At 44.1% G+C, this 12,981-nt stretch overlaps 1 protein-coding gene across 4 annotated transcripts in view; it reads left to right on the top strand.

Annotated features, from left to right (window-relative positions):
- ddx42 (DEAD (Asp-Glu-Ala-Asp) box helicase 42) overlaps positions 1–10,261 on the top strand; it is a 115,940-nt gene extending 105,679 nt beyond the window's left edge. For all 4 annotated transcript variants that reach the window (XM_078529873.1, XM_078529876.1, XM_078529874.1 and 1 more), the window contains 2 exons: positions 6,582–6,680; positions 8,931–10,261. In XM_078529873.1, coding sequence (XP_078385999.1) covers positions 6,582–6,680; positions 8,931–9,686 — 855 coding nt within the window. In that variant the 3' untranslated portion in view covers positions 9,687–10,261. The remainder of the gene's footprint in view (positions 1–6,581; positions 6,681–8,930) is intronic.
- Positions 10,262–12,981: the final 2,720 nt, after the last annotated feature.

Genomic DNA, 12,981 nt, shown 5'->3' with positions numbered 1-12,981 from the left:
GTGACAAGAAAATTAATTGAAAAAAATTCCGAGGGAAAGTACAAATCAACATTCAGAAAGGCACAGATTAATCAAGGACAGTCAGCATGGATTTGAAAGGGAAAGTCACGTCCAGTTTACAGGATAATTTCCTTAATAAAAACAAAATGCTGGAAAAACTCAGTAGGTCTGGCAGCATCTGTGGAGAGAGAAACAGAGTTAACATTTCGAGTCCATATGACTCTTCAGAGCTGCTGAGTTTTTCCGGCATTTTCTGTTTTTATTTCAGATTTCTAGCATGTGCAGTATTTTGCTTTTATCTTAGGAGATAATTTCTTTTATTGGCTGAGGCTTAGAACGTAAGAATAGGGAGGTTATGCTTGAACTGTCTAAAACATTGGACCATAGCTAGAGTGCTAGGCATGATTCTAGTCACCACGTTACAGGAAGCATATGATCACTGTTCCAAGTAGTAGATGAAATGGCTTCTGCTCTCAAGACTATATACACCAAAGATGACATCAGAAGTCACATGACTGGCAAGCCGATGGCCACATTACACAAAGGCACTTCTCCAAACATCCCTCCCCACCCCTGCTGCATACAAAAAAACAACCTGCATACACCATAATTTGCAGTTGCAAGTGACGCATATACATGGTCTACAATGAAAATCGTGATGCATGTGCAAAAAAACTGGTTATTCTGGTCTGACTCTAGGAACTCTTCCATACATTGCACGCATAATACTTAAAACGTTCAGGTCTTCAAATGGAACGTGTGTGTGTTATTGGCCGTTTGGCTAGTCCTGTACGTTCCTGAGGTGATGTTACTTCTCCAGGGAATTTTGTTGCCATGGCAAGTGTTGCTGCCATGGTCATTGCTGCTGCTGATCTATTGCCTTTGTTGGGGAACAGTTGACCCCTCTGGGGCTGATGGTCGTTCAGTTCCTTGTGTGGTTAGTGAACTCACATCTTCCTTATCAGCAATGTGCTGTGAAAATGCAGCTTCTCCAGTTGTACGTATATGTCTGTGGTTATGACAATATATTTGGTCATTCATTTTCACCGTGTACGATCAAGGTGACAACTTCTCTACACAGATCCCAAGTTGCCAAGTGGGCTGACTTTGGGTTAGAACATTGAATACTGACCGCCTCTCCAATTCTCAGCACAGGCAATGATTTGGCAGCTTTATTTATCAGTGAAATTTGACTTTCTGTCATTTCACTTTGATTTTGTCACCCATGCCTGTTACTACTTCCAGTCAGTAGTGTTTTAACTATTGGAAGAGTAGTTTGGGTGTAGCGTGACATTAGTCACTGAACTGGACTATTTCCATGCTTTCAGTTGGTGTGTTTCTCCACTCTGGGATTGCTTCCTACACATCTGTGCTGGATTTACTCGATCCCTTGATGATCCCTTTGGCAATTTTCACCACTGCCTCAGCCTTTCCTTTAACTGGGTATAGGACGGAGGTGAATGTGTAGCGCTGAATTTCCCAATCATTTACAAAGCGTCTGAGTTCTTCATTCGTGAACTGAGGACCATTGTCACTTATCACTGTCAGGAATGCCATAAGGATTGAAGTGTGCTCTCAGGTTTCTGCGATCTCACTTGGTGGTCTTTGACTTCAGCTGCTCTAACTCGCAATAATCTGAACAGTGGTCACTAGTGATGAGATAGTCAGTTCCAAAAGCAGTGAAAAGACCGACTCCAAGCTTCATCCATGGTCTGTCTGGGAGGTCATGAGTGGCCCTTTAGCTTGCTTAGCTTGATGTTTTCATTACAAGCACTGCACTGACTGATATGGTCTTTGATCTCATTGCTCATGTTTAGCCAGTAGAGCACTTCTCTTTGCCTTCCTCAGACTAAACTCAATTCCTTGTTGGCTTGCATGGATGCACTTCAGCATCTCTTTCCTCATTTCTTTAGGGATTATGACTCTAGTAGCTTTGTACAAGATGCCATCTTGGGCAACCACTTGATCCCTGTATGCCCAATATTCCCTATAACAATAGGTGTGTCCTTGATGGTTTCCGGCCATCCTTTCATCACTACTTCCTGTAGCACTTGAAGAATTGTATCTTGTTTCGTAGTTTGTTTGGTGTGAGCAAGACACTTGTCTGTCAGATTCAATGTTTCTGTTCGGTTGATGACTTCCAGAGCATGTCGTGCTGTTGCTTCTCACCACCATCACCATCCCTGGGTATGTCCTGTCCCACCAATAGGACAGACCCAGCAGAGGTAGCGGCACAGTGCTATATAGTTGGGTGGGAGTTGTCCTGGAGTCCTCAACATCGACTTGAGACCCCATGGACTAGGAAACCTTCTGCTGATTACCACGTACCGCGCTCCCTCAGCTGATGACTCAGCTCCTGACCTCATTACAGCCTTGGTTCAGACATGTACAAAATCCTCCGTGTTGAACACCACTTGGAGGAAGCACTGAGGGTGGCAAGGGCACAGAATGTACTCTGGGTGGGGGACTTCAATGTCCATCACCAAAAGTGGCTCGGTAGCACCACTACTGACCAAGCCCTAAATTACATTAGCTGCTAAACTGGGTTTGCAGCAGGTGGTGAGGGAACCAACAAGAGAGAAAAACATACTTGACCTCATCCTCACCAACTTGCTTGCCAGAGATGCATCTGTCCATGACAGTATCGGTAGGAGTGACCATCACACAGTCATTGTGGAGACGAAGTCCTGCCTTCACATTGAGGATACCCTCCATCGTGTTGTGTGGCACTCCCCCACCATGCTAAATGGGATAGATTTCGATCAGATCTAGCAACTCAAGACTGGGCATCTGTGAGGCGCTGTGGGCCAACAGCAGCAGCAGAAATGTACTGGAACACAATCTGTAACCTCAAGGCCTGGCATATACCTCACTCTACCATTACCATCAAGCCAGGGGATCAACCCTGGTTCAATCAAGAGCTCAGGAGGGCATGCCAGGAGCAACACCAAGCATACCTAAAAATGAGGTGTCAACCTGGTGAAGCTATAACACAGGATTACTTGTGTTCCAAACAGCATAAGCAGCAAGTGATAAACAGGGCTAAGCGATCCCACAACCAAAAGATCAGATCTAAGCTCTGCAGTCCTGCCACATCCAGTCGTGAATGGCGGAAGACAATTAAACAACTCGCTAGAGGAGGCGGCTTCACAAATATTCCCATCCCCAATGATGGAGGAGCCCAGCATATCAGTGCAAAAGGCCGAAGCATTTGCAACAATCTTCAGCCGAGTGGATGATCCATCTCGGCCTCCTCCGGAGGTCCCCAGCAGCATAGATTCCAGTCTTCAGCCAATTCGATTCACCCCACGTGATATCAAGAAATGGCTGAAGGCACTGGATACTGCAAAGGCTATGGGCCCTGACAATATTCCGGCAATAGTACTGAAGACTTGTGCTCCAGAACTTGCCAGGCCCGTAGCCAAGCTGTTCCGGAACAGCTACAACACTGGCATCTACCTGGTTATGTGGAAATTGCCCAGGTATGTCCTGTGCACAAAAAGCAAGACAAATCTAACCCGGCCATTTACCGCCCCACCAGTCTGCTCTCAATCATCAGTAAAGTAATGGAAGGGGTCATCAACAGTGCTATCAAGTGGCACTTGCTTAGTCATAATCTGCTCACTGATGCCCAGTTTGTGTTCTGCCCGGGCCACTCAGCTCCTGACCTCATTACAGCCTTGGTTCAGACATGGACAAAAGAGCTGAACTCCCGAGGTGAGGTGAGAGGGTCAATGGGAATCAGGGGGAAAACTCTCCGCTGGTTGGAGTCATACCTAGCACAAAGGAAGATGGTTGTGGTTGTTGGAGGTCGGTCCTCAGCGTGGTGTCCTCGGCCCAACCATCTTCAGCTGCTTCATCAATGACCTTCCTTCCATCATAAGACCAGAAGTGGGGATGTTCGCTGATGATTGCACAATGTTTAGCACCATTCATGACTCCTCAGATACTGAAGCAGCCTATGTCTAAATGCAGCAAGACCTGGACAATATCTAGGCTTGGGCTGACAAGTGGCAAGTAACATTCGTGCCACATAAGTGTCAAGCAATGAGCATCTCCAACAAGAGAGAATCTAACCGTCACCCCTTGATATTCAATGGCATTACCATCATTAAATCCCCCACTATCAAATCCCTGGGGGTTACCATCGACCAGAGACTGAACTGGACTTGCCATGTAAATACTGTGGCTACAAGAGCAGGTCAGAGGCTAGGATTTGTGCGATGAGTAACTCACCTCCTGACTCCCCAAAGTCTGTCCGCCATCTACAAGGCACAAGTCAGGAGTGTGATGGAATACTCCCCACTTGCCTGGATGAGTGCAGCTCCCACAACACTCAAGAAGCTTGACACCGTCCAGGACAAAGCAGTCCGCTTGATTGGCACCACATCCACAAACATTCACTGCCTCCACCACCGACGCACAGTGGCAGCAGTGTGTACCATCTACAAGATGCACTGTAGGAATTCACAAGGCTCCTTAGACAGCGCCTTCCAAAACCACGACCACTACCATCTAGGAGGACAAGGGCAGCAGATAGATGGGAACACCACCCAACTGGAGGTTCCCCTCCAAGTCACTCACCATCCTGACTTGGAAACATATCGCCTTTCCTTCACTGTCGCTGGGTCAATATCCTGGAACTCCCTTCCTAACAGCGCTGTTGGTGTACCCACACCACATAGACTGCAGTGTTTCAAGAAGGAAGCTTACCACCACTCAAGGGCAACTCGGGATGGGCAATAAATGGTGACCCAGCCAGCGAAGCCCACACCCCGTGAATGAATTTTTAAAAATTTTACATTCAGTACTCCGGCCTTGATCTTTCTGCTGGCCCATCTGCAAATAGTTCTTCCTTCTCTCCATTGTTTTGTGCTGGAAGACCTGAACTTCCTCTCAGCAGAGTGCAAAGCCTCATCAGTTCTCCCATCTCCCATCAATACTCTGCAGCTGATTGACCACTTCAGAGCTTCTGCACGTGTCAATAGCTTTCTTGTGAATAATTTTCTCTTCGTTCAGCAGATGTGCTCTGATGGTGGGATCTCTTGTTCCTAAAACAATCCTATCTCAGATCACCCTTCAGTTGCTCAAACTCTCAAGATTCAGCTAGGCATTTCAATACAGTAACATACTGATCATTGTTCTCCCCCTCTTCCTGAGCTCTGGTGTTAAACACATAGTGTTCATAAGTAACATTAGTAGAGTGCTCAAAGTAGCTTCTTAAGGCAGCAAAATTTCCCAAAACTGGATTTTCTGGTCCTCAGTGAGGTCTAGGGTGCAATAAAGCTTATAGCACTCTTTCCCCAGCACTGATAACAGTATCTGCTCTTATTTGTTCAGGTTTCTTGTATAACTCTGTGGCAGTTTCAATGTTTTGCCGTTTAGACTGGAAGGATCTCCATTTTCAAATCTGCCTTCACCTCCATTGGAGCAGGTACTGGAATATTCAAAGCCATACTGACTCGTCCAGTGAACAATGTCCTGTACAAAGTTGCAGACTGAAGTTTTAATGCTGTTCTAAAAGCAAAAAACTGCGGATGCTGGATATCCAAAACAAAAACAGAAACAGAAATATCTGGAAAAACTCAGCAGGTCTGGCAGCAACTTAGTTCTGTTGAAGGGTCATGAGGACTCGAAATGTCAACTGTGCTCTCCTCCGCCGATGCTGCTAGACCTGCTGAGTTTTTCCAGGTATTTCTGTTTTTGTTTTAATGCTGTTCCACTGTTTCTCACAGCTGCTGGCTCCCTTACAGCTATCAAAATCCACTCAATTTCAGTTGCACTCTCCTGACACCATGCTCCTAGTAGTGGATTAAATGGCTTCTGCTCTCAAGCCTTTATACATCAAGGATGACATCGAGGTCACATGACTATGGCAAGCCTGTGGCCAGATTGCACAAAAGGCACTTATCCAAACAATCGTAATAGTGAAGATACAGAGGAGATTTACAAGTATGTTGCCAGTGTTAGATAGTGGATAGACTGGTGTTTGCTTCGGAACAGAGAATGCTGAGGGGAGTTTTAATTGAGCTGTATAAAATTATGAGGAGCCTAGATAGAGTGGATAATGTCCTTCCTAGCCACTCTATTTCCCTCAGCAGAGAGGTAATAAAGAGGATGCATTGATTTAAAATAAATGGCAGAAGGCTTAGAAGGGAGCAGGGAAGTATTATTCAGCCGGAGGGTGGCAGGGGTCTGGAACTTGCTTAAAATGATGATCGAGGCAGAAACCCTCATCACATTTAAAAAGTATTTGGATGTGCAGTTGAAATACCATTACTTGAAAGACTACAAATCAAGGGCTGGAAAATGGGACGAGGCTGGATAGCTCTTTCTCAGCAGTGATGGGCAGAATGGCCTCCTGTGCCATAAATTTTCTATGTTCCACTCTGTTAAATCCTCCTGAGGTAAACCGTGCTGTTAAATCCCATTGATGTAAGCCACTCTATCAATTCCTATCACGGTATGTTGGCTCAGCTAACTCATGAATTTCTATTGCTTGAACTATGTGGGGGTTTATTTGACTCTGTTAACCTCAAAACTGTTACTTGATGCATGGTAAACACGTTTGTCTTATACAGGACAAAACACCTGGCAATGTGCTGTCTAATTATGAGGCATACAAACCATCCACAGGAGCAATGGGAGACAGAATGTCAGCTATGAAAGCAGCATTCCAGGTAAAGATTCTTTGATGAAGTTGTGATGTTGGGTTGACTACAATTTAGTGAACTGGAGCTACCTGTAACATATTTCAAGGAGATTCATTTGTAGTCCTTGGGATTATAAAAGTGATCCTTCTTATATTTTCCACCGGAGGAGCCCTTCATATGGCTAATTAAATAGCTCCTTAGCTTCACCTCCCAAGGTAGTGTTCAGAAAGAGAGTACTTTATGTTCTGGAAAAACTCAGCAAGTCTGGCAGAAGGGCCATGAGGGCTCGAAACGTTGACTGATTTCTTCTCCGCCGATGCTGCCAGACTTGCTGAGTTTTTCCAGGTAATTCTGTTTTTGTTTTGTTTTGGATTTCCAGCATCCGCAGTAGCTTTTAGCTTTTTGTTTTTACTTTATGTTCTATTCATTGCTTTCAATTCAAAGCAGGTGGTCTGATAGGAGTTATTTAAATACTAGTGAGCATCCTATATATAGGTATAGGTATACACCTATACAGAACCGCACAGCTGTAAAGGCATTGATGCATCCTTTGAATCCTTTACATTTAATTAGTTAAAGATAACTAGCAGCCTACTCATGGTATAAATAGTGATCTGAATGCAACATTGTGCAGAATGTTACCTTAAGTAATAATGGGAGGGGGGTCTGCCACTAAGATGAGCAGAAGCACCAAACTGCAACAATATAATATCAAATGATTTGTGGTTTTGTAAAGCAGATATTTGATCATTGTGACCAGTCATTACAAATAGTGATTCGGTGAACAGGGTTGCACTGAGTAAAAATATATGAGGCCATAAACAGCTCTTTGGAAACTGCAAGAGCTCCATTTCTGCATTATTCACAACCAGGCCAATCAAAATCATTTTGTTTAGAAGGATTGCTTTTAAGAATTACGTTAACCCAGATTTTTTAAAATGTTGCCTTACCGGGATTTATATGACCTTTGTGATTCCCACAATTTTAATTACACTGTTTATTTGTTTTAAACTCTGTCATTCTAGGCAACATATTAGCTGACAAACATTTTTTTGTTTTTTGAGGTAAAGAAAACTCTGCATCACAGGTCAAATTTACCCTATAATTAATTTAATCTCATTCATCTGATCTTTCATTCCATTCATGTTCTCTTTTCCAAACTGGATGGGTTCCCTTCAGTGAGAGAAAAAGATGAGTTCCACCACTCACCGATACAGAAGGTCCCAGATTTAGTTCCTAGCTCCTGCTGCATTAGCTGGCCTCAGCAATTGAGTTTAGCATCTGTATTAGTGGATGTGGTAAATCCCCTGGGTTCCTACTCCAGCATGTTTGCTAAGAAGAGGAATGAGCTCTATTCTGATATCCCACTCTCTTACCCAAGTTTAACAGATTGCCGATGTTAACCGAGATCACACACACAGAACATCTTCCCTCTGGCGCCTTAACCAGTCGGCCATTTTTCTCGCATGAATGTTATTAGGCTCATCTCCTGTAGACGGCATTATCTGATGACTGAACCATTCCAGTGGGTCACAAATAGCTGGCAGAAGCTTTGTTGATTTTTCCCTCCTTAACCTTGACCCAATAAGCTTAATTGTAACAGCACTATTACTGACCTGGCCCAGATAGCCAACACAGCATTGTCTGGTGGCTGAACCTGAGTTCCCCTGGTAAGGTTCGGTGCTGCTAACTAGGTTAATAGGGACATAAATCAATTCCAACTGATGTTGCATCTCAGAATTATCATACATTGGGTCTAGATCTGATAGTTACTGTAACTAGGCAAATGATGAGCAGTGGCCCAGTGTTTGTGTCACTCCACTCTGGATGCTGTAGTTCCATCACACTGTGCCACCAGTTTAGTTTCACCCTAAATCTACAGCAATGGCATGATCAACCTTTTTTTTATGTGTCAAAGTGGTAGATTCCTTGGGGGAAGAGACCACACAGAGTGTAAACCATTTATATTCTGAAATCATGAAGGGTGCCTAAGACCAACTGAACCACTTACAATATGTTACTACTTTGTCCTTCAGTATACTGCAAAGGGGGATCAGTGAAAGCCTCAATTTCTTTACTCACAGCAGACCTTTCCGGCACAACAATATTTGTTCATTACATCTTATTTTGTATTAAGCAATATGAAGTAATAGCACATCACAACTCAATCCATTGATGCAATGTTTCTAATACAGATTTAGTATCTGTAGCTCTAAAGCTGGTGTTTGGAGATGTATATCACTGTATACTAACATTGTACTTGTTTTATTCCACCAGTCACAATACAAATCACACTTTGTTGCAGCCACTGGTAGTGCTCCTAAGATCACAGGCTCTGCTGCTGGTACCAGCAACTGGACTAGTGCTGGGAGTCTCAGCATTATTCCCACCTGTCCTCTGGGCAACCCAATCACCAACCAGCCCCCAGTCCCCAGCAGTAACAGTGGAGGTAGTGGACGGAATAAAGACAGCAGCAGTCGTCCTGCTGAGATCAAGGTCAGTCGTCTTGTTGATGGCGGCTCTAGCCGTTTTGAAGGCAGCAGTCGCCACGGTGACAACTTCAGCCGTCATAGCGACAGTGGCAGCCGCCACAGTGACAGCAGCAGTCGTCATGCTGATTCCAGCAGCCGCCATTCTGTTAGCAAGTACAATGATCGCGGAGGTGACAGGCACAGTGACCGGGGCAGTGAGAGGCATAGTGACCGGGGTGGTGATCGGAACAGCGAAAGGCACGTTGACCGCAGTGACAGCCGGCATGGTGACCGGCGCAGTGACAGCCGGCACGGCGATAGGCACAGCGAAAGTCGAAGTAGTGACAGCCGGCACAGTGAGGCCAGAAGTGGAGGCCAAAACCGGAGTGGTGGGGAGAGCGGGAGTGTGAACGAGACCGGGAGCAGTGGGGAGAATAGGAGCACCAACGAGAGCAGGAATGGAGACAGCAGAAGTAGTAATCGGACCAGTTCCGCTGAGAATGACGGCTTTGCTGTGCCAGAACCACCTCCCAGAAAGAAGAGGAGCAGATGGGACAATTAAATCCCAGCATTTGTGTTCCACATGTTCTCTTGCAGACACAAAGATGCTTACACTTTGAATCTCTGTTAGAAACTACAATGCATAGTTTTATCTGCATAACCATCGATACAAAAAAGGGACACTACAAAATGGATTTTTATTTAGAGTAGTGAACTATGTATCTTGTATGTTAGTGCTGGTCTTTGAAATGGAAAGTGGTCATTGGGAGTTTTTCAAATTGTCAAATACTTTCAATATACATCTGTTTCACTTGTTTTGCCTTTGCTCTGCTCTCTTTGTGAAACAGTAAAGTCATCTCAAATGTTTCTGAAATTGTCCTGAATCCTGTCTACTTTTGTTTTTTCACTGATTTGCTTTGTGAAATGCAGCTATGTTTGGGTTGACATTGCTATTCTGGCCAGAGCAGGCTACAAAGAGGTAACTTTCTTATTGTCTTTACCAGGCTAGGGCCAGCAGACTCTTCTGTCAGTCTGCTTGAAGCCTGATCACCAAGTCGCTCGCGATTACTTTTGAGAGCTCGGCTGTTTTATGAAAAAAAAATAAAGAAAGGATAATTAAATTAACTGTTTAAAGAAGCTCTGATTGAACTGATTCACACGTTAAGAATATACAAGTGTTGCAGTTTTGCTGTTGTGCATGTTCTGTTTTGTCCTACTTTGTGAATGAAGAGGAAAGGTGTAAACCAGACAGATAAGATGTGAAGAAACATACGAGATATTGGGTAGCAAGCCATCAGAGCATTGTTCTTACCCCTACTCCTGCTTAATTTCATACAATGTGTGGTTCCCCAAGAGCAACGAGTAGCTGGGGATAACTGACAGGGGAGGATGTGACTCATAGAGCTTACATTGGGGAACATAGGACAAGCAAGTTCAACCTTTGGTATTTATTTTTGTGAAAGCTGTGTACCAATGCTGAAGTGTGGCTCCAGCAGCTCTTGGGTTCCTAGCAGAAGTGCCCATGAGTCGAGTGGCAGTAGAAGAAAAACCTTTTATATCGTGCCATTTGTGATCTTGAATGCCCCAAAGCACTTTACAGGCAATAAAGTACCTCAGAAGTGTCCACTATCAGCCAGGGATGAGGCATCCTAAAGGAGCTGCTACATGGATTTGGGTTGTCAAGCACTCAGGGAAGCAGGAATACTTGAACAGACACTTTAGGTGATCCTCCTTTTCATTTCCTGCTTCTGTTGGAATGTTTTTTATTATTGAGGAAGCCTTAACAATGTACTTAGAAAACAGATGATCAGACAAAGTCAGCATGGTTTTAGGAAAGGGAAATCATGTCTGACAAATTTATTCAAGTTTTTTGAGAATGTAGCCAGTAAAGGAGAACCAGTAGATGTCTGCTTGGATTTCCAAAAGACATTTGCTAAGGTGCCACACAAAAAGTTAATACGCAAGATAAGGGCCCATGAAGTTTGGGATAATGTATTAGTATTGATGGAGGATTGGCTAACAGACAGGAAGCAGAGAGTAGGGATAGATGGGGAACTTTCAAGTTGGCAAGCTGTTAAGTAGTGGAGTGCAGCAAGGATCAGTGCTGGGGCCTTACCTATTTACAATCTATATTAATAACTTGGGCAACGAGACAGAGTGTAATGTATGCATGCTTGCTGATACAACGCTGGATTGGAATGTAAGCTGTGAGGAGGATGCAGAGGCTACAAAGAGATATAGACAGGTTAATTGAGTGAGCTGGCCAGTGGAGTGAAGCAGACAATGTGTAGGGCACCTTTTCAAGCCCCCCCCGCCTCATACTAGGGTGGTGAGTGTGTGGTCCTGAAAAGAACTGCTCAGTCAACCCTATGTCCTGAGCCACCTTTGTGCAGGTTTGTGGCTACGGCTCCCAGTGAATCCACACCTGCTGTTACTTCAGTCACCCATCGCCACAGGACTTATAACAGATGATAGAAAAATGATGAACATGACTTGCACGTCAATTGGTTCATAGTGAGGGAGAATTGTGCATCACACTCTTGTCCTGACCTATCTTGATCCAGTGGCAAGACTGGTCTAGACAGCTGGAGATAGATCCAGATGCAGTGGATAACCAGAATGTCTCCTGTGTTTTGTCGAGCTCTATGGGTTCCACAACACAGTGCTGATCCATCTTTGATACCGCTGGACCTTAGATTGGTCTAATCAGTGCAGTCAAGCAAAATCAGCCTTCAAACTTGCCGGGGTAGATAAATCCCTACATCGCCATGGATAGGCAGCCCAACAGCTGCTCTCACCTGGTTTGGCCTGGCCTGTTGAAGAGGTTTACTGGGGTGTGGCTGCTGTCGCATGCTAATAACAATTTGGAGCCACAGGTGAAGATGAGGACCAATACAGGATGAGCCACTCCAAAGAGTATGGCAAGCCTGCCTGTGAGAGGTGCTACCCCTCCCTTACATCCTGTGCTACACCTCTGGAGACTGACATGAAATCACCTGCAGAGTTACTGAATGGCAGAAAGTACAAGACAAAGCGAGGTGCATCCTATAAATAACCAAGAGGAAGTAAGAAAACAACCTACTGATGCACAGTTAGGAGGTCAACAATTCAACAAGCATGCTAAATCATTGCCTGAGTTGTTCAGAGGACAAACTGCATCTGCAGGACCCAATCATGAAAATCAGGAACCCAGCAAAAGTTGTTGAAGCTGAAACTCCAAGCTCCTATCATCGAGACCAAAACTGATAAGCAGGTGAGAAAGAACAGAGTCCATATTCGACCTACACCAGAACTGGAAAAACAGAAAAGATCATCAGTAGCATTACTTAACACGCGAGGCAACATCAACAGCATTACCAACAAGTGGTCCAACATAACAACGGGTAACACATAGCTGCAGCATCAAGCATAACTCCTACAACACCAGGAGCAACATGCACAATATTGCCAGTACAATGTGCCAACTCATCGCTGAGAGTGGTGACTACCAAATCCATGAGATGGAAGCACAGCATTTTACCACCTAAGCAATACCATGAATAATGCTTTTTGAGAAAATAAAACAAGCTGTAAAACAATATTAAGCTCAGAATTACAAGTTTAACTATAAAAGTTGATTGTACATTTTCTTTAGACAAAAAATGTTAATTGAAAGATTATGTTGATATAAAGAGGCATATTTTTTCAAAAAAGAGTAATGCTACATCATATTCAAAAGTGATTTAGGAACTATATCGTTCATGTGAATGTATTTATACGTAGTCAAAATCACATCACTCACCAATGGACTACGGTCTGCATCAATGCAATGTATCATTCCACAGCACATGGTGAAATCAGGAAAAATACACTCAATG

Source organism: Cetorhinus maximus, chromosome 25 (assembly GCF_964194155.1).
Source record: "Cetorhinus maximus chromosome 25, sCetMax3.hap1.1, whole genome shotgun sequence".
NCBI lineage: Eukaryota > Metazoa > Chordata > Chondrichthyes > Lamniformes > Cetorhinidae > Cetorhinus > Cetorhinus maximus.
This window is presented reverse-complemented; position numbering and strand designations above follow the sequence as displayed.